Source organism: Microchirus variegatus (genome assembly GCF_963457635.1).
Source record: "Microchirus variegatus genome assembly, chromosome: 12".
In the NCBI taxonomy this organism is placed as follows: domain Eukaryota; kingdom Metazoa; phylum Chordata; class Actinopteri; order Pleuronectiformes; family Soleidae; genus Microchirus; species Microchirus variegatus.
In genome coordinates this window covers 20,123,483-20,143,712 of record NC_139813.1, presented here as the reverse complement: position 1 = coordinate 20,143,712, position 20,230 = coordinate 20,123,483, and the positions used below count along the sequence as shown (strand labels likewise).

At 44.9% G+C, this 20,230-nt stretch overlaps 2 protein-coding genes across 5 annotated transcripts in view; both read right to left on the bottom strand.

The window, feature by feature from the left end:
• The window catches only part of LOC310935237 (rho-associated protein kinase 2-like), a 39,901-nt gene extending 37,736 nt beyond the window's left edge, over positions 1-2,165 (bottom strand). For all 4 annotated transcript variants that reach the window (XM_083899092.1, XM_083899091.1, XM_083899093.1 and 1 more), the window contains exon 1: positions 1,760-2,165. In XM_083899092.1, the coding sequence (XP_083755218.1) occupies positions 1,760-1,855 (96 nt within the window). In that variant the 5' untranslated portion in view covers positions 1,856-2,165. The remainder of the gene's footprint in view (positions 1-1,759) is intronic.
• A 1,445-nt stretch (positions 2,166-3,610) lies between these two features.
• Positions 3,611-18,272, bottom strand: LOC310934503 (sine oculis-binding protein homolog). Its single transcript, XM_083898240.1, has 7 exons — positions 17,975-18,272; positions 14,963-15,092; positions 14,473-14,664; positions 13,126-13,277; positions 11,848-11,943; positions 9,318-11,306; positions 3,611-6,135 (listed from the first exon to the last, which is right to left on the bottom strand). The coding sequence occupies exons 1-6, from the start codon at positions 18,065-18,067 to the stop codon at positions 9,327-9,329; spliced, it is 2,643 nt and encodes an 880-aa protein (XP_083754366.1). The 5' UTR covers positions 18,068-18,272; the 3' UTR covers positions 3,611-6,135; positions 9,318-9,326.
• Positions 18,273-20,230: the final 1,958 nt, after the last annotated feature.

Below are 20,230 nucleotides of genomic sequence, written 5' to 3'. Positions count from 1 at the left end.
TTGGCGAGTCTGTATCTCTCTATAAGGTAATGTGTATTGAACCAGTTTCCTGTTTGACCTTAATGTCACAGAAAAGCAAACAGCGAACAGCGAGATGGATCGTGCTGTGGTTCTTAAGCATAAATCTTGTCTCTCGATGAGTCCAAAAGAGGGTCTTCTACGTAGCTTTCGCTCTTGCACTACTGCAGTGTATACGTCGTCTCCCGAGTCAAAGACTGGGGAAGTCCGACTAAGCGTATACCTGCAGGAGTAATCGGACTATGAATCGCATTATCCATCAATTTAAGTCTGACTCGTGTTTACATGACATTAAGAGAACCAAATTATGGTCTTAGTCTGACTAAAATTGGACTTATACAATGTATACATGCTGGAGTAATTGGACTATGAATCGCATTATCCAGTTACCTTAGTCCGACTAAGACTAGCACGATTTTAGCCAAACTCATGTGTTTACATCACATTAAGAAAACCAAATTATGGTCTTAGTCTGACTAAAATTGGACTTATACAATGTATAAATGCTGGAGTAATCGGACTATGAATCGCATCATCCAGTTATGTTAGTCTGACTAAGACTAGCTCGATTTTAGCCAGACTTACATGTTTACATGACATTAAGAGAACCAAATTATTGTCTTAGTCTGACTAAAAATCTTACTTTTAACACTCATTGGGGGGCTTAAAGTTAGCAGGGGCAATTATCAGAGTTGGTAGAGAACATTCTTGGGACAGGTCACCCTGAGGTCACACCAAAAACAGTCAACAGGTAACGTGATGGAGTGAGGAGAGAGGAGATGAATGAAATCAATGAACTCTCACTGTGTTTGCCTGTGACACCAAGGCTACATGTTTAACCCAATTTACACAATAAGAACAGAGCCATTTTCTGTAATCAGCAATCAGATTAAGACGAAGACTAAAATCAAATCCAAGTGACGAAAGACAAGTCAAGTTTCCTCTACAGTAGTGAATGTAATCTTTGTGTGGGGGGGGGGGTGGTTGAACGATTCCTCATCGACGCGGTGACAAGAACATAATCGATTAAAGACAATGCAATGCTGTTTTTCCAGTTCCTAGAAGCTGCAGCTGGACTGTAAGGGGCCCTGGATTTGTTCTGACATGTTACATCTCACATATAAATTGAAGTTAAGTGGATTAGTAGAGACAATGCAGAGGCAGATTAAGTCAAACCACAGCTGGATTACAAATCAAAACACATTAAGGTCGGACGTGAGGGCCCGATAATTCAGTAAAAATATAATATCGTGATGTAATTTTCAACATGTAGCCATGTAATGGTAACGCAGAGAGCATACACACTATGAGACATAACATGTTTATGTCAACTTTTTCACAGGAGGTCTCTAATTATGGGACTTGTAAATGGATGATTGTGAAGAGATATTTTTTATTATCATTATTATTGGCAGCTCATGTCAACATAGTATTATGTACCATTGTCTACTATAGATAGATAGATAGATAGATAGATAGATGTCCATTTACTTGCCTGATGACTTCACACTGAGTCCAGATGAAGTGTCTCCATAATTCAAATACCAAAGTGATAATAAACAAAGGAGTGCTGAACGAGCATTTTACAGGCACTTATCCTCCAATCATTCACTCATTGTGTCCACTGTGATTGTGTCACAGGTTAATGTATGTGTTTGAGGTTTGTTTTTGTCATTCTCAGTCAACTTTCATATACCTGTGCGGTCAAATTGACCCAGAAACAGAAAGCACGTGAACTCACCAGCAGTGTCTCCAGGTTGAACGCAGACTGCGGGTTCCTGAGCAGAGACTCCAGCTTGTTGAGCCGGCTCTCCACTCTGCTCTCGGCTCCCAGCATGGTTTACGCTTCACTGTCTCCAGACGCGGAAAAACGGGTATAAATAATAATACACACACAATAAAAAAAAAAGTGGCGGTGAGATAAAAAAAAACACCTGCGCGGGCCCGGGTGTCGCGAGGCTCACTCCACAGCCGCCTCGGCTCCTCTCTGTGAAAACGACGCACACACTGGTCAAGTTAATGATTTATCCGCTGTTTCGCTGCTTTCTTTCACTCGTTATTCAGCTTTAAAGTGACTTTTCCGGGCAGGGACGAAGGCGCACTTCGCCCTCAGGTGCGCCCCCGTGTCTGCTCGCAAGGTAGCGCGACGATATAGAACCGAGGCTGGCCCGAGTACAACGTGTCTAACCTGTGGAGAAGTGGACAGCGTCAAGCTTACGCAGGACAACGCAGAGCCACGTCCGGTTGGAACTATCAAAATAATGCTTCGCGTTGCAAAAAAAAATATATATATTTGCCACAATAGTCTGTGGTGTTTATCATTTCTTGATTTGCATAATTTTACGTTACGAACACGCACATCAATTTATCTCGAAAAAATACGTATATAAACCTATTCATGTTTCCATATTAACACATGCACTTTATTTTGTATGCACACAGTATGTAGATTTTTTTTTTAATCATAAAATAAAATTGAAATATATTAAATAAATAAAACATGACTGACGTGTGCTTTCTGTAGTTTCACAGTAACTTATACTTCAATATGTATACTTGAAAAAAATATTTTAAAAAATACTTCAAAATGTACCATTTGAATTGTGTCTTTGATCCTTTGATTTTTAATGGTTAGCTGCTGTGTGTAATTCATTTGTTGATATGATATGTGATATTGTTTTATGTCTGTTTTTATAGTACGGTCATGCTTGGCAAAGATATATATTCCTTTTTTTTTTTTTTTAATCTCAATGTTGGTTTTTACCTGGATAAATAAAGGATATGTATAATAAATAATGACAGGGGCATTTTTGTGCACATATTTGTATTTAATGTTTATATATGTATATATATATATGTATACGTATACATATATATGTATACGTATACATATATACATATACATACATATTTATACATATACATATACATATATGCATGTATATAAATATGAGTCCCAGCCCAGTCTCTAGGTATGACTGTTCAAAAAAAGGAAGAAAGAAAATGCATTAAAGAATATATACGTTCGTGCTTTTATTTTGAAGGCAACAAAGTGCATCCGGTTTGCCAGTTTTTCCGGTTTTCCTTGGGTTACTTGATAGAAGGATACACCTCACAGTTCCTCCTCTTCACCTGCCTACTGTTCAACTCAATAACTCCCGGTCCTCTCTGCCGCTGCTTCTGTAAAGTTACACCGGGGCTGCTGTAATCACAGTCGGCCTGAAAATCAGCAAACCACCGCCCTCACCAACCCCCCCCCCTCACCCTCCTCCAAGTGAGTGAGCCCCGGACAAATTCCTGCCCTCTTATCTCACTCATCTGTTTTACCATCACTGCACAGCCTCGACCAACTCTCAGTATTTCAGGAATGCTGATGCGCTGCATGCAGAGTAGACACGCTGGAAAACTAAAAATAGACCTTTGACAGGAAAGTACTGTGTGTGTGTGTGTGAGGAAAGTCCTTATCTACGACCCAGAATCTCATAATAATTGTCTTTTATCTTTAAAGCCCTAGATAATTAAAAGGGACCTGTCAACTAATAACAGGATGTAAAACAAAGTTTCAAACACACCAGACAATGTTTCAGGCTCTTAGAATAACTTTTTTATTATTTATTTATTTTTACTTTACAAACAAGGTCTGCACCAATAAAGCTCTTGGTTACTGAAAGTGTGTTCAAATACAAACAATCTGTGAATTCAGACTAGAGGGCTACATGTTTGACAGGGCAGGTGATAAAATATAATATATATATATATATGTGTATGTGTGTGTGTGTGTGTGAATTTCAGGCCTTTTTTTTGTCATTGACATACACATTGTACCACACAATCAGACATGGCAACGATTAAAATGTGCAATTAAACCAAATAAATGGCAGTTTTCGTCTTTTTTTGGGGGGGAGGGGGGTAGGGGGCCTCCAGCGTCACCCGTTGACACAGCAGCTATTCAAAACGCAGTGATGTCATCAACCCACTCACACAAGCATGACACTGACATGAAGGCATGACGACGGTGGACACACACACACACACACACACAGACACACACAAACTGACAGCCATGTATATTTGGAATGATGGCAAAGGGGGGGTTGGTGGTGGTGGTGGTGGTGGAGTAGAGGGTGGGGGTGGGGGTGGCACATTTGGGGTTTATTCTAGGTCATGATGACCACTCCAAGGAGGAGGAGGTCTCCTCTTGGTATGACACTGCTGAAATAGGCAAAGGTTTCCGGTTTCAGGATAAAATAATGGCAGCAGAAGCAGAAAACAACGGGGAGGAGAAGCTCGGTCGGTTATTGGCACCCGAGTTGCTTGGGGCCCCCGAGCTGGCCTGGGGCCCCCCAAGACAACGACTGGTTATGAATAAAAATGCAACGACAAACTGTGTGAGCACCCCTTTGATAGTCAATGCAGTAAAGTGCAATGACACTGTTATCGGGATTCCCCCTCAAGGGGGCCCCCTCTCAGTTGTCGCTGACAGCAGCCAGTCCATTTTCCTTGGGGCCCCCAAATTCCTTCAAACGGCCCTGGCGTTGCTTGTGTGCGAATGCTTGTTCTGCACTAGAATGTGGACGCCCTCCTGGTCCTTTCTTGTCCTTTGGTTTGTGAGAGCAGGTGCAAAAAGTTACAAAAAAAAAAAAGGCAAACACTGCTCTCTAGTGGCCGGGGACACACACACACACACACACACACAGGGTATATCAAGCTTCAGCACTCAATCAGACGAATAAGAAACAATAAATGAAGAAAATAAAGCACTTTGTGTGGAAATCTACAGACGCATAAGTTAATAATATCATCAAAATAGTGTCCGTGTCAACTAGAGAATCTGAAACCCTGCAGTTAGGGAGGAGGGGGGTGTGGGGGGGGGTCAACAAAGCCTGTCTATGCGATCTAGCTGGATCAAATCTCTATTAGGTATTCCCAGCAGTGGGAACTGTAATACTGATCGCTGCACACTATACAGCATTGGTTGATTGAGTATAATACCACATTTGGTAATATTAAACATCCATTTAAAAAAAACAAAAAAACATAATAATAATAATAATAAAGAAATCATCACGTGCCATGAAAGTTAATGGCACTTCTTTTTCAAACTTTTTTTTTTTTTGGCAGATCAGGTGACAGCGAAAGGGGCAGGTCTGTGCGTGACACGTTAAAGTACCAGCGTCATCAGGACGACTTAAGTGTGCGACAGACCGTCGGTCAAACCGCGTGTCGGTATTTTTCTCTCCTTGTCTTCTACCGTTCGATCATCTCATCAATCCACACACAGGTGTATAAAACTGAGATTAAAGTCTTTAATCTCAGCGGGAATCAACAGGCGCTCAGGAACCCTCACAGAAACCATATTTAGATTATGGGGGTGGGGGGGGGGGTTAGAGGTGGAGCAGAGAAGGTTATACTATATTCGTGGTGTAGAAAAAAATTAAAAATTACGCTGAAGTCTGAGCTACGTAACCCAAAACCTGGAGTGGGGAGTCAGCGTGGGATATGTGGGGGGGGGGAGAGGAGGAACAATGTGGCTCTTTGTGCGAGAGCCAGGCACAGAAAACAAACCGTTTCCCCTGGAAAGAGATCATGTTCAGGTTCCATCTGAGAAGACCACACAAGGGCTGATCACAGCTCTGTCTGCTGCTGTGTGTGTGTGTGTGTGTGTGTGTGTGTGAAGCGCCGAGAGGAAAAGAAGAAGAAGAGAAGGAGGTGGGAAAAGCACATCTGGACAGCCACACACACACACACACACACACACACACACACACACACACACACACACACAAATTAGGGTCAGACAAGGGAGAAGATCTGAGATGCAACACAACAACACAACACGAGCCAGAAATACTCTTTGGTCCAGGACAAAAACTTTTGTTTGTGACTGTGTTGTTTTTCCTCTGCCTCCAGAGATGGTGATGATGATGATGATGATGATAAAGCCATCTGGGTCTGCTCTTCCTGGGGGTTTTCGGGGGGGGAACCCTGCTGCTGGTCTACAGGCAGAGCAACACGTTTGGGTGCGGAGAGGCCGAGGAGAGGATGTTCTCGCCGAGGTCGTCCACAAGAGGGCGTGGCACTGAAGCTGGCACTGCCGTACAGTGTTAAACAGGGAGCCTGTTCATTTAGAGGGAGAAAGAGGGAGGGAGAGAAGGTGTGAGATGTTAAATCCATATCTCAATCTAACAACCCCTCCTGCTCTGGTTCCTTTAATCCACCCCCCCACCCAAATTCTACGTAAACCCCAGATTGAGGCTTTTAGTCCTGTCAACACTCAAATAACTGTCGCACAATCAGAGCGGGAACATCTGGCCCTTTTCTCTCACACACACTTAGACTCATTCAAACACATTTTAAATGTAAACAGACTCTCTCACACTCACACACACACACACACATACGTAAGGGCCAAACCAGGGTTCTGGACTCCCTCTGTCCCCGTTGCGTTTTAGTTTCAAATGCTCAGCGAATACCCATGTGGTGGGATCGGATTACACGGGGCTATAAAATATCCCAAATAAAGGCAAAGGAAAACTGAGACGAAAGAAGAAAAAAAAAAAATGGGGAGGTAAAAATCCTCTACTTGGCTGCCAATTCTGTCGTTTTTTTTGAAAATAATAATAAGCTTTAGACAATAGAACAGGACAGAAAATGTTCTGCTCCGAGTGCACACAGCGCACAGAGGTGGCCAAGCTAAAGTCATCCGCATACGGCAGCCAGCTCCCATTACACACACACACACACACACACACACACAACACTGGGGCCATAAATCCGTCTGCACAACACAAGCAGCACGCCGTGATTTCATATGTATTGGTTGCTAAGAGGGGGAGGAAGCGCAAAACAACAACAAAATGACAAAGAGGGAAGCGGAGGGGAACTCATTTAGTGAAAGGGGGTATCTTGTAACACTGTTACAAGTTATACTTTCTCTATCTTTAAAAGGAGACATATTATACCATATTTCTACAAGTTAACCTAGTTCCCTGGTGTCCTAATGAACATGACATGCTTTGGTCAAAATACCATAAGGATGAAGCACCACAGCAGTTCAATCGACCTGCCAAAACAGCCCTGTTCAGAACGCTCGCTTTTGAGTGCCTGTCTCTTTAAATGCAAATGAGACACAGGAAAACATCGTCACTGAGGCTGCGGCAGCTAACAGCAGTTAGCATTTGGAAATGCGATCATTCGCCGACTCTAGCCGGCACATTGCCGTCATATATAAAATGTAAATCCTCTGAGGCGGGAAGTTTGTGTAGAACTCTGTGCTGCACTGACTTCCGCTCTTCCGGATACTATTGCCCTCGCCTGCACTCTCGCATTTGCCTACCACAAATACATGAGTGAGTCATCTTATTTTACACTATTTTACACTGCTAACAGCAGTTAGCGTTTTGAAAAGCCATCGTTCGCCGACTGTAGCCGGCACATTGCCGTCATATATAAAATGTATCCACTGGACATGTAAATTCTCTGAGGCTGGAAGTTTGTGTAGAACTCTGTGTTGCACTGACTTCCGTTCTTCCGGATACTATCGTTTTTTCGATACTATCGTTTTTTAGGGACAAAAGCGCTCCAAGAGCTCCACGAGACAACAATTCCAGGAATGTCTCATTGTGACGTAGCAATGAGCGCGGAAGTTAACATCGCATGTTTTATCTCCTGTGGAACACAAAAACATGAGTGAGTCATCTTTTTTCACACTAATAGGGCCTCCAGAGTCACAAATATAAGTATTAAAATTATTTAAAAAAAAGTTGTTTTTGCATAATATGTTTCTTTTAAATGCAAGGCTCCGGCAGCTAACAGCTGTTAGCATTTGGAAAATCGATCGTTCGCCGACTCTAGTCGGCACATTGCCGTCATATAACAAACGTACCCACTGGACACGTAAATCCTCTGAGGCTGGAAGTCTGTGTAGAACTCTGTGCTGCACTATGATACTATTGATTACCCTCACCTGCACTATTGCGTTTTTTAGGAACAAAACGGAGCTCCGCGAGACAACAATTCCAGGAATGTGTCATTGTGACGTAGCAATGAGTACGGAAGTCAACATCTCATGTTTTATCTCCTGTACTTAGACTGAGGCGGACCACAAAAAGAGTCCCAAAGGCCTCCAGAGTCACAAATATAAGTATTAAAATGATTAAAAAGTCCCCTTTAAGGCGACCCCTGACCTTTGCAGACTGGAGCAGAATATTTCGCCCAAAGCATACCAGGTGAAACACAAGCCCCCCCTGCTGTACTATCAGCAGATTAATCTCAATGCTTAGAGGTAAAAGAAAAATGTAACGTGATCTCTTGATGGCATGACACCAGCGGTGTTACAGCCTGTTTGGACGACCAATGGAAAGGGGGGGAAGTGAAGCGAAATACAGACTGGTGCAAAGTAAAGGTTTCGTTTTCTGCTGCGCTCAAACAACAACATCTGGTTGGCAGCGCACACCGGCGATAAGAAGGGGGAAAAAAAACGGGGATTGAAAGAGGAGAGGAGAGAACAGAACTTGTACATGGGAGAGACCAAGAGTGAAGCCAGGACAGAGTTTCGTTATGACACGAGTAATTGGATCTCTTTGGGGGGGGGGGGGGGGTTATTTCGCCCCGTGTTTCGTCCTGCAGCCCTGTCACAGCCGACACCCCTCTCTCTTTGAAAGATGTCTGCGCTGCCTCACATTTCATGCTGTGATAGAGTTTGACTTCTCCCGTCTGCCCTCGCTGAGAGTCGTTTTTTTGCTCTAAGAGTCGTCTCATCACCTCAAGGTCACGCTCAGACTTCTCCAAGACATCTCCTCTCGCTCTCTTGCTTCACATTTCTTCCTATTTTTTTTTGTTGTTGTTGCAAAGCCGATCCTAGCAAAACAAAGCATTGTGACTGTCAGGTTGTGGTGAAGTGATTGCCTTTCACTGCCGTTTGCCCTCCCTACCTTCTTCTTCCTCCCCCGTTGTAACCTTAGAGCACAGAGGAGTGCCAGGTTACTGGGATTCTCTCTCTCTCTATGGCGCCCCGCTGTTTAGCGACCACATGGCGTACTGACTGACTGACTGACTGACTGAGTGAGACCTGTGATTAAGCTTCTCCCCTGTGCAAATGTGCATTTTTCGCTCATATTTTCCAGGCCCTTTGGTGAAGTGACGTTTTAAAAATAATTGAATCTGTGCGGAACACCGCAACGGGCGGGGCTTGTCGCACAGAACAAAGTCGACTCTTGTGCTTTCGTTTTAGACTAAAAATCCACATGTACTTTGCAGCAGGTGTTTGAAGATAAGGTCAAAGCAGTAGAATCACTCACCTCCATCCTCTACTTATTCTGATCTCGGATGCGTAGGCATCGCCTCTTCAGCGCCGGCTCCATGTCTCCAGTGCTGGGCAGAGTAGGAGGGCTCCGCAGGCTGCCCTTGTCCCTAAGTTTGGGCAAGAGCAGCGGGGCGGCGGTGCTCCCGCCTGTCTTTGATGCTGTGGGAAGAGCATAGGCGTGATCCTCATCGGGAACGTGGGGGTTCTCTCCGACCTCCCCGACTACTGCTAAAGGCTCCTCTGACGGACTGACGTGGCCCTCGACTCGCACCGCGCCAACGACGGAGCACTTGTTCTCTTTGATGGCCTCCAGCTCGCTGATGGTGGGGTCAGGCGGCGGCGGTGGCGGCGGCGGCGGTGCTTGCACTCTCTGTGTCGGGGAGGAGTCTGGACTGGAGGGCGTGGACGATGAGGACGTACCATTTGAACAGCGGTCCTGAGATTTTGGGGCGGAGGACGTGACATCATTGGGATGGCTGCTCCCTGTGGGGCTGGGTGAAGGTGAAGGAGTGTGGATGGAGTCCTGGTGGTGGTGGTGGTGGTGGTAGACAGAGTCATGCGAAGGGGACACGGGCAGAGGCGGAGGGGTTGGTCTGATGATGTTGTGGAGCCCCATTCTGGTACCCTGCCCAGTCATGGACTCCCCCTGCCCCGATAGGTCCACCACTCCGTTGGCAGTGGGCTCCAGCTTCACCTGGGTCCTCTGAAGAACCCTCTGAATGACCTGTCGCTCTGACTGCTGCGGTTTATAGTCCGTCAGTGACTCTGGAGTCGCGCACAGGGAGTCGTGATACTGTGCTCTCGGAGAGGACGTCGCACTGTTGAGCGTGGACGTCGGGGACGGGAATGGCCGCTCTAGTTTAACCCAATCTGTGTCCCTGATGTTAGCATCGCTTGGCGAGGCGAGACCTTGATTCAAGATTCCACCCAATTTGTGACTTAACAATCTGCCGTCTCCGTCGGGGTTCCCTGGGGACGGCAGCTTGGTAATCCTGGATCTACTCCGGTCCGTCCCCTCTGGCACAGGCTGGATGACTCCACTGTGACTTGGAGTTTCTAGGGTTGACTTTGACGGGATTGGAATGGGAATAGGAATGGGTATGGGAACAGGCAAGGGGACAATGATGGGATACGGGACCAGGACAGTGGGCTGAGGCAGAAGAGGGCTAAAGGAAGGAATACCAAAGTTCATCATGGGAGGCATCGGGACAGGACCTCTTGGCATCATATTCAGAGGAGGAGAGTGTAAGCCAGGGAAGTAGGCTCCGGGAAAAGGGTGCATCATTCCGGGGGGGTTCATGGAGGATGATGCCGGATGATGCAGGCGGGGAGAGTGAGCAGGTCTGTGGATGGGACTGGAGGCGGGGCCTGGGTGTCTGGGAGTATTGGCGAGGGGGCTTTTCAGGCCCTGAGCATGAAGGGGCGGTCTGATGAAGGGAATCTGGATTTGAGGCATGGGCTGATGTTCCAGAGGGGGACGAAGAGGAGGATGAGGTGGAGGAGGGAGTTGAGCAGGGTGGGGCGACACATTCATAGCAGGCATCGGTGGAGGAGGATGCATGGGTCTCTCAAGGGTCCTTAGCCCAGAGACAGGGACCTTGGTGGAAGAAGACGAAGAAGAAGAAGAGGATGTTTCCGAGGTGGATTCTCCTGATCCGTGCATTAATACGGAGCCTTTAGGGGAGAGATTTCTGTGACGGGCTTCCCCAGTGCTGTTGTTGCAGTTCCAAGACTCAGGAGTGAGTAACTTTTGGCCGGTGACACTGCTCTCCGCCCTCGACTCCTGACTGGTTCTACTGGGGCTGGAGCTGGTGGTGGTGAGAGCTGCGCGGGCTTCTCTGTAGAAAACGTCCATTTTGTACTGATTCAGACACTTGGTGCTGCAGAACTGCAGCCGTTCCTCGCCGGAGCCGAAGTCTAGGTACTCTTTAGTGTGACGGACATGCTTGCACCAGTCACACACCTGTGGCACAGGGGAGAGAGACTACTGGGGGTCACTTAAGTGCAAGTGAATAAAACCTCCACATGTAAAGAAAGCTGCATGTGTACACTACCGTTCAAAAGTTTGGGGTCACTTAAAAATTTCCTTATTTTTGAAGGAAAATTTCTTTTTTTTTAACATTAAATGAATCAGAAATACACTCTATACATCGTTTATGTGGTAAACGACTATTCTAGCTGCAAATGTCTGGTTTTTAATGAAATATGTACATAGATGTATAGAGGCCCATTTCCAGCAATGGGGTTAGGGTTAGGGTTGGGTTTGGGGTTAGGGTTAGGGTTAGGTCTCTCCAGTGTTCTAATGGTACAATGTGTTGGCTAATCGTGTAAGAAGGCTATTGGATGATTAGAAAACCCTTGAAAACCCTTGTGCAATTATGTTAGTACAGCTAAGTACATTTTGATGAATAAAAGTGTGAGTTTTAATAGAAAATGACCCCAAGCTTTTGAACGGCAGTGTATAAAGTCAAACTTTTACACTGTCAAAGAAAAGATACATTGATAGTGCTTGATAGTCCTCTTACTCTGACATTGCTGTTTATTTTCAACACCAGTCTGGGCGAGTCCTCTGGATGAGGGTGCTGAGGCGATCGCTCACCGTGGAGGTCCTCGTCTCTGGCCTGACAGGAGAAAACCACAGTGTGGCGCACACACACACACACACACAGAGAAACCGCTGTGAAATGTTCCTCTCAATAATCCTTCAATTCAAAAATAATGTAGCTACAGTTACTACTGGAGTCATAAACATAAAGTTTTAAAAAGCTCATAAATAAAATGTGCTGTCATCGTATCCATAAGCAGATCGAACTTCACTGATTGTACCAAACCGTGTGGGTCAGCACAACAATGACAAAATGACCCGCGTTGTGAAACAGATACGATTCTACAACCGAGCAGGGAGAGCGAGTGCAGGTGATGCTATATTGTCATATTATAAACGGCCTTTGCCAGTATTAATGGAGGAAATTCCTCCTCGATTCATGAAAGCCGATCTGTTGTTGGATCTGAGCGCTCCCACATCTCCGTGACCCATCGAGTCGCGTTGAGTTACGAAACATGAGGCAGCTGAAGGTAAGGTATGCACTGAAAGTGGACACCTCGCCCCAGGCCGTCCTGGCCTTCCTCTCAGACAAGCAGTAACAAGCCGACGGCAACGCTTTTTTTTCTCCCCCCCCCCCTTCCCCGCCTCTGAAAAAACCGGAGGGCTTGCTTGTTGCGCACAGATTGTTATGTGAATAAACCTAACACAGTTAAAAAAAAATAATGACAGCCAGGGCGCGACAGGTGATATAGGCGCACGCTAACCCGACACCAAAGTGCGCACATCCATGTTGTAAACGAAGCTGGAAAATCATAGCCGTGTGCATCAGAGCGGCTCTTCCTGTCCTCCAGACCAAAGCCACTTAACGTCCAGCCCCTCCTCCATTAACGTGAAACTGATACTCAGTGTCCTCTACAAACTTTGACCTGCTGTTGCACCATTCCTGCACTGGCGTCGTCCACGCTAACTATAAAAGTGTGTTCTCGAAGACCTCCCTTTTTTTTCAAATTCCTGTAAATCAATGCATCGGGCTGTGACCTCACAAGATGAGGGGTATCGGTTTCTGGAGGTCTGTTTACCTGCCAGAAAACACTCCGATGCTTGGCTCTCGTGTGCCCGGAAAGTGACGCAAAAACTTAGCTCCATATGGAATACCTGTGTACGTGTATGTGCATGCTTCTATGTGACACCTCTATAGATCAGCGATTACCACATAAATCCCAGGAGCATCTCACTGACTAGGGAGTCGCTCACTCACCTTGTTGCGTTTGAAGTAGGCCCGTCTGCAGGCGGCGAAGCACTTCTCGCTGCAGAAGCTCTTGAGCTCGGCGCCCATGCATAGAGAGTAGCGTTTGACGCCTTCTTTCTGGCACCAGACGCACACGATCTGCACGTTCTGCACATCCTCCACTGTGGGAGAAAATAAGAGGATAATCAGTCGGGATGTCAACAACTCAAAACAACTCGAGAGAAGTCAACAAATCCATCCAGTGAGTCCCTGTTGTCCCTTATGATCGCCCTTGTGTACATGTTTTGGATTGATTTGGCTCAGGACTGTGGCAAACTCAAAGGAAATTGAGGTTTACAGGTTTGTCCGTTGTACTCAAAGCAGGGTATACCTTCACACCTACAAATTAAAAAGACAGACTTGATAGATATGAATATAGAGCTTAAGCTTACTACACTCTTAGAAATAAAAGTGCTAAGTAGAACCATAAGGTTCTTCAGCTTGACCTCCAGGTAGAACCTTTTTATAAAGGCCCTTTTGGAGGGTTCCACCAAGAACCCTTTTAAAACCCTTTATTCAGGAAAGGGGTTTTAAAGGGTTCTCTGGATCAAAATGGTTCTTACTGGAACCATTAGTGTTACCAAGAACCCTTGAAAAACCCTTTCTTCAGGAAAGTTTTTCAGATGCAAATGGTTCCAGGTAGAACCTCAGCCCTTGTAGAAGGACCCTTTTTGGAACCCTTATTTCTAAGAGTGTAATTTGATTATCGATAATCGGTTTGAAGCTTTTTTTCATGATTAAAACAAGATTTCTGATTGTTTCTGCTTCTTAAATGTTAAAATTTTCTTTGTTTCTTTGCTCCATACACTCTTAGAAATAAAAGTTCTAAGTAGAACCATAAGGTTTTTCGGCTTGTCCTCATAGGAGAACCCTTTTTGGCTCCAGGTAGAACCTTTTTGTAAAGGTTCCACCTGGAACCTTTTTAAAACCCTTTATTCAGGAAAGAGGTTTAAAAGGGTTCTCTGGATCAAAATGGTTCTTACTGGAACCATTAGTGTTACCAAGAGCCCTTGAAAAACCCTTTCTTCGGGAAAAGGTTTTTCAGAAGCAAATGGTACCAGGTAGAACATCAGCCCTTGTAGAAGAACCCTTTTGGAACCCTTATTTCTAAGAGTGCATAACAAAGAAATCATTAAAACGGAATCATTTTGGTTTGTGGACAAAAACAAGACGTTGGAGATCATCGTCATTCCCAGGTTTGACGACCACTGATCAACGTTTTTTAACGTTTTATGGACCAAACCATTAATCGATTACTAAATAAATCCTTAGTTGCAGCTCTATATGAATATAAAGGTCAAATCTCCCCCCCTGTACCTGCTGATGGCTTTATGAGGGGAACAATGACGGGCGCGCTTGTCGCCTTCGGGGTGGTCAAGGATGAACTTGTGGACGAGGAGGAGGGCGACGAGGAGGGGACACTCGAAGACTCTCTCTCTGCGCTCTTCATGGCCAGCACTGAATGACCGACCTTGGTGTCCAGGCTTTTAGGTTTTGGCAATGAGTTTTCTGCAAAAAAAAACAACAAAAAAACAACAACACGCATGACAAAACAATACCGTCACCGTCTTTTAAAAACCCTGTGAGTGATTGTCGAGGAAACAAAAGGAGCTGTCTGTCTGTCTGTCTGAATGAATGAATGAAATCTAACACGCTGCATCTACGGGAAAGTGTGTCGAGGAGCAAATTTGAACAGTGACTGAATGTCTGCGTCAAAAGGAGAAGAAAAAAAAACCTGCCGAACCTGTCGCGTAGTGTAAACTCAAGAAGGCTCCGTTCCAAGCGAAACGAACAAACCTGCCCTCACCTTTTAGCACAGACACATGCTGACGCCTCTCCCTGTAGTTCCTGATCTCGTTGGCCTCGGAGTCTCGGAGGTCGACCTTGTCGTAGCCGTACCATCCCAGGAGCTCGTTCATGGTGCTTTCTGCAAATGTCTGCGTGAGAGATGAGAGAAAAGAGGCAAAAAAAAATAAAACAATCCTTGATTAACATTGTATGTAAAAAGATACGGTGAGTGAGGAAACTGTGACTGTAGTTACATCGCTTTTTTTTGTTGTTATCCTATGTTAAACATAATCAGAGCTTACTCTGAATCAATGTGAAGGATTCTTTCTCAGTCCCAGCCCTGTCGGAGGGGGGGGGGGTGGGGGGGAATGAATACGGGGCACAGTGAGAGTACAGTATGACGCTTTTTTCCATGATGTATTTAAGTTGTTTACTCTCGCTAAATCTGAGACGGAAAGGTTTGAAAACCCAACACCAGTGTGAAATCTATGAATCATCCTTTGTTTATCTATTTTAATTGGAAAAAAAGAGGGAGAAAAGAAAACTGTTCTCCACAGATGGGACGTGTGGTCGCTCTCCTTCTCCTTCTCCTACTTCTTCTTCTTCTTCTTCGTTTCTTTTTTTTTATTACCACCAGATGAAAAAAAAACACACACACACACAAAAAAAAGAAAAACAAAACACAAAGGTCTCTCTCTCTCTCTCTCTCTCTCTCTCTCTCTCTCTCTCTCTCTCTCTCTCTCTCTCTCTCTCTCTCTCTGTCTTTATCCACCCACCTCTTCTCTGTGGCTTTTGGGAGAACCGGATTGGAGGAGAAACCTGATCCGGAACGGGCAGAAATCAGAGCGGGACACCCTACACCACAGCGAGGTCCCACGGTTCTCGGAAATGCCCCACTCCTCTCCCTTCTTCTTTCTCCAGTGTCCACCTCTCACTCTCCCACTTTCCAGCTTTCCCCTGTCCCTCTCCTTTGCCCCTGTCTCTCTCCCATCTTCACCATCCTCCCCTCCACCCCCCCCCACCCCCAGCACCTTCCAGCCCTGACACCCGACACAGTGCCGCCTCTCAGGTTTCACCCTTTTCCAGCACAGCCAGTCTGCTGTGGTGGTTTCTACTGCTGCTGTAGTGTTGTAGTGCTGTAGTATAGCGACTGCACATTCTTTCCCCCTTCGCTTTCCTCACTTCGACCTCTGCTCTGCACTTGGGCCTCAGAGAAATGGATCTCTCTTGCTCACTTTCTGCTGTGCGTGTGCGTCTGGGAGAGACTATGTGTGTGTGTGTGTGTGTGTGTGTGTGGGTGAGTATCGTATCCAGCTAAATATGCCTAACGATGATTAAAGTTCGGTATCCGGTGTCCGGTGCGGCCGCTCGGGGTCTGACGTGGATGGGGAGTAGGCCCGAATGTGGTGTTGAAACAGATGTATTACAGAGACAACACTGTAGGCTGGACCTCGGCTGACCAAGGAATCAGTTTGTCTCCCCTGTCTGTCTTTCTCTAGTTTGTCCTCTTCTCATCATCATCATCATCTTATTTTACTCTCCAAATTAATGACATCTATCCTATATGGACACTGTCATTTTCTGTTTTCTTGTTAACCAAAGACAGGCAGGTTTTCTTCTTCCTTCTTCTTCTTCACCCACCCCTCCACTTCCCACAATGTTGTTTTTGTTTCTTTTTGGCAGTTCAGACAAACATCTGCTTTGTGAGAGTGACAAGCCATATCCCCGAAACCACAGGCAGAGCTGCAGCCAAAGGCAACAAAACTGGGGCCCGACCCTGAGACTCAGGGCCCAGGCAGACTTACATCAAGAGGAGGGGGCGGGTGGTGGGTGGTGGTGGGGATAGCGTTTCACGTGTTTTGATTAAAATTAGTTAAGTTGTAACGCTACACCTCTCGTGGATATCAAACGATACAGTCCAAACCACTTTGAGAGAAAAAAAAAGAGAGAGCACATTTCCTCTCTCACGAAAAGGCCAGAATCTCCCCCCTCTTCACCCCCTCCCTTTAAAAAAAAAAAATGCTTGTCTTTTTATATTTCTCAGCTCCTGCTTGAAGGAGTGCTCAGATATCCTTTACCACCACAGTCACAGTCTCAAATAGGCAGTGTCCAAACCCAAACAAAGCAGACAATCCGTGGATTAGTTTCCATGCAGTAATAGGCTCATAATGGTGGGAGGGAATGATGTCTGTGACTGTGGTTTAACTTATTATTGGCCTGTTAAACAAAAGCTATAGTTCTAAGAAAATTAGATTAGATTAGTTATAGACAGTTCTATAGTCTGAACATGAGGGATTTTTCACTCTCCTGTGATGTCCAGCGTCCAAACAAAAAACAACCTTGGTGGCTGCATTAATATTTTCCTGAGTTTTCTAAAGGAAGCCTATTTAAAGGATATAAATGCCTCCTCTCTCTCTTTTTTGGAAAGGCCACGGGCAAAACCTGTGCGGTACGAGCAAGTGTGCGCACCGCAGGGGCAGCGGGGAGGAAGAAGTGACGCACATCTGGATCTGCGCTGGACATCCAAGAGTTTGCGCGTCCGGCCACAGCTGGCCTGACATGGCGTCATTTGGAAAACCTACTTTCCTTCGCAGCAAATATCGATAATTAAATCCTCCCCATTCTCTTAAAATGTGAATTTGTGTGAGAAAGTTTCAATTTTGTCTGATATTATCGCTTTATTATCACCTTTTTTTTGGCGTGTTCCAAGAGGCTGCGCGCAATTACGCAGCGTTTAATTCAGATAAAAGCCTCCGATTCACGTGATTAAAGTGTCGGAGAGTGTTTATGTTGCTTATATAAAGACATAAAGTGACAATTCATTAAAAAAAACTAACAGTATGTGTGAGATTGTTCCCCTCAGTGATTTGTGCGCAGCTGGTTTCAGCACGAGACGTGTGCGTAAAAAGTTATCACTGGGTCAAAAAAGCCTTCTCTCTCTCTGTGTGTGTGTATCAAGTCATGTTCGGGAGTGACACACACAAACACACACACACACACAAACACACACTCACACACAACAAACTCTCACCTTCATCTCCTGGTTGATCTCCCTCTTGACGGGGTGCGCGGGTTTCCTACTGCGTTTATTTTCCGGTGGTCTCCCTTTCTCCATCTCTGGCATAGTCCTGGTCTGGCTGGATCCAATCCGGATCAGCGTTGGGCGTCCGCTGGAGGAGCAGCTTTAGTAGTGGAGTGGGTCAGAGTGAAAGCTGTCACTCCCGGTGACAGCGGCTGTCATTCCCGGACGTCTGAGTCCTTCATCTGGAGGCTTCGCAGCACACGAGTCCACTGAACATGCGTGCGCTTCAGGCTGGAGGCTCCGCTGCCGCCGAACAATCCCCACTCTCTCCTCTCTGCGCTGCACCCCCGCTGTCAAGTTTATTTACAGGCAGTCGACACGTGGCTTCCGGTCATGAATTTCAAAGTAAAAGCTCTTTAAATCAGGGGTCTCAAACTCAAATGACCTGGGGGCCAATGCGCATCTATGATGGTCAAGAGGGAAAAAAAAGTCTGGAAAAAAAATATTCACAATATATCATGATATCACACATATACTTAACAATACCTTTTATGAGGCAAAATGAATGTATTAATATCAAAGGTCGTGGGCCATGTTTTCATTATAACATGATATTAATTGGGGGGCCACATCTAATCGATTGGGGGGGGGGGGGGGAGAATGTAAAGGACAAACACTAGGTTGTCACTAAAACTGTTTTAACTGTTAGTGATTTAAAGCCATAAGCCATAAAGCAACAGATTTAAATCTCAAATATGTGAACACAAGTGCCCATGACACTGAAGATAAATATAAAAAGAAAAGCACAAAACTGGCACAAACGCAGCCATCTCCAGACTCCAATAGACTGAGAGGAAAATCTGGTGTGTTCATAAATAAAAATACAACAACGCGATTACTTATAGCCACAAAATGGTGTCGTTTAATTGGTCAATCTGTTGGTTTTGCCCATTTTTTTGTCATAAAATGTTACTTTGCATTGAAATGACTTGACGTATTGGATTAATTGTCATTAAATGATGTGGAACTGGTCATTACCGACTACTTTAACCCTAATGAACCCAACTAAATCCAACCATAATCTTTACCATAACTTTACATTGAAATGTCTAAATAAAAATAAAGAAAATCATAGAAATAATAATAATAATCACTTTTATTTGTATATCACCTTTAAAAACAACATTTTACAAAGTGCTTTTACATTACATAAAAATACACACATATAAACGTAATCGGTACACATAATCTATAATTAAAATAAATATTAAACTGATTAATGGTGCATACAAGGAAAGAGAAATGAGATTAAAAAAAAGTAAAAAATTAAGATAAAAATATACAAATAAAAAGATAATAAAATGAAAGACACATGCACACGTGTGCTTTTATTCTGAAAGACACATCCCCTGACTGTCCAGTCTCGCTCCTAACTTAACGCTCCTCTTCAGATTCAAGGGGGGGGGGGGGTGTAGGGAGGGAGGGGCCCTCTCTGATTTGGTGTAATCCAAAACCTGGCGCCCACCCCTCCCAAATCTCAACAGATACATTTCATAAGGAATGCAAGGACTGTGTTTTATCTGCGGGGACACAGTGCAAACACTGTCTCTGCACTCTTGTCTTAAAATAAAGAGATGAAAAGAGCGCTGTGTGTCAAACGATACCGCGGGCAGAATGTTTGGGGCTTTTCTCAAATGGCATCTGTTTGATCGCCGCATGTGTGTGTGTGTGAGTGTGTGTGTGAGTGTTTGTGTGTGTGTCAGACACAGTAAAGAAACACCTAACAAAGTCCATATGAGCACACAGGTGTGTTGTTTGTGAGCTTTTAACTCGTACTTTTGTCCCAGGGCATGTCTTTGGTGCTAAAGGTCACGCGGCAGATTTGTTACAATATCATGTTTCTATGCTGGTGATGGAAAGATTAGAAAAGAGCAGAGCTGCAACTGACCATTATTTTCCTAATCGATGAATCGTTTGGTCCGTAAAATGTCAGTAAATTTAAAAAAAAAAACTGGATCAGTGTTTGTCAAACCTGGAAATGACGAAGTTCTCCAATGTTCTTGGAAAAAGATGCACATGATGTCATATTTATGTGGCGTAGCACCGTTTACCAGTTAGCTTCGTTAGCTCCTTTAGCTCCTTTAGCGCCGCTAGCGCGTCTACGGTCGAACTGGAGTCTGGTCTGTTTACTGCGTATGTGTGTCTCGGTTTTTAAAGTTTTTAGCGTTACTTTCGAGACTCATTTTAACAATCGGGACCACTAAC

Excerpts from the sequence above, each read along its gene's own strand:
- LOC310934503 (XM_083898240.1), bottom strand. The coding sequence starts at position 18,067 with ATGCCAGAGATGGAGAAAGGGAGACCACCGGAAAATAAACGCAGTAGG. Across the intron at positions 13,278-14,472 it reads CCTCATAAAGCCATCAGCAG|TGGAGGATGTGCAGAACGTG; the intron begins GTACAGGGGGGG and ends TTTCTCCCACAG. Across the intron at positions 11,307-11,847 it reads AAATAAACAGCAATGTCAGA|TCTCTCTCCCCTGTGCCACA; the intron begins GTAAGAGGACTA and ends GACCCCCAGTAG.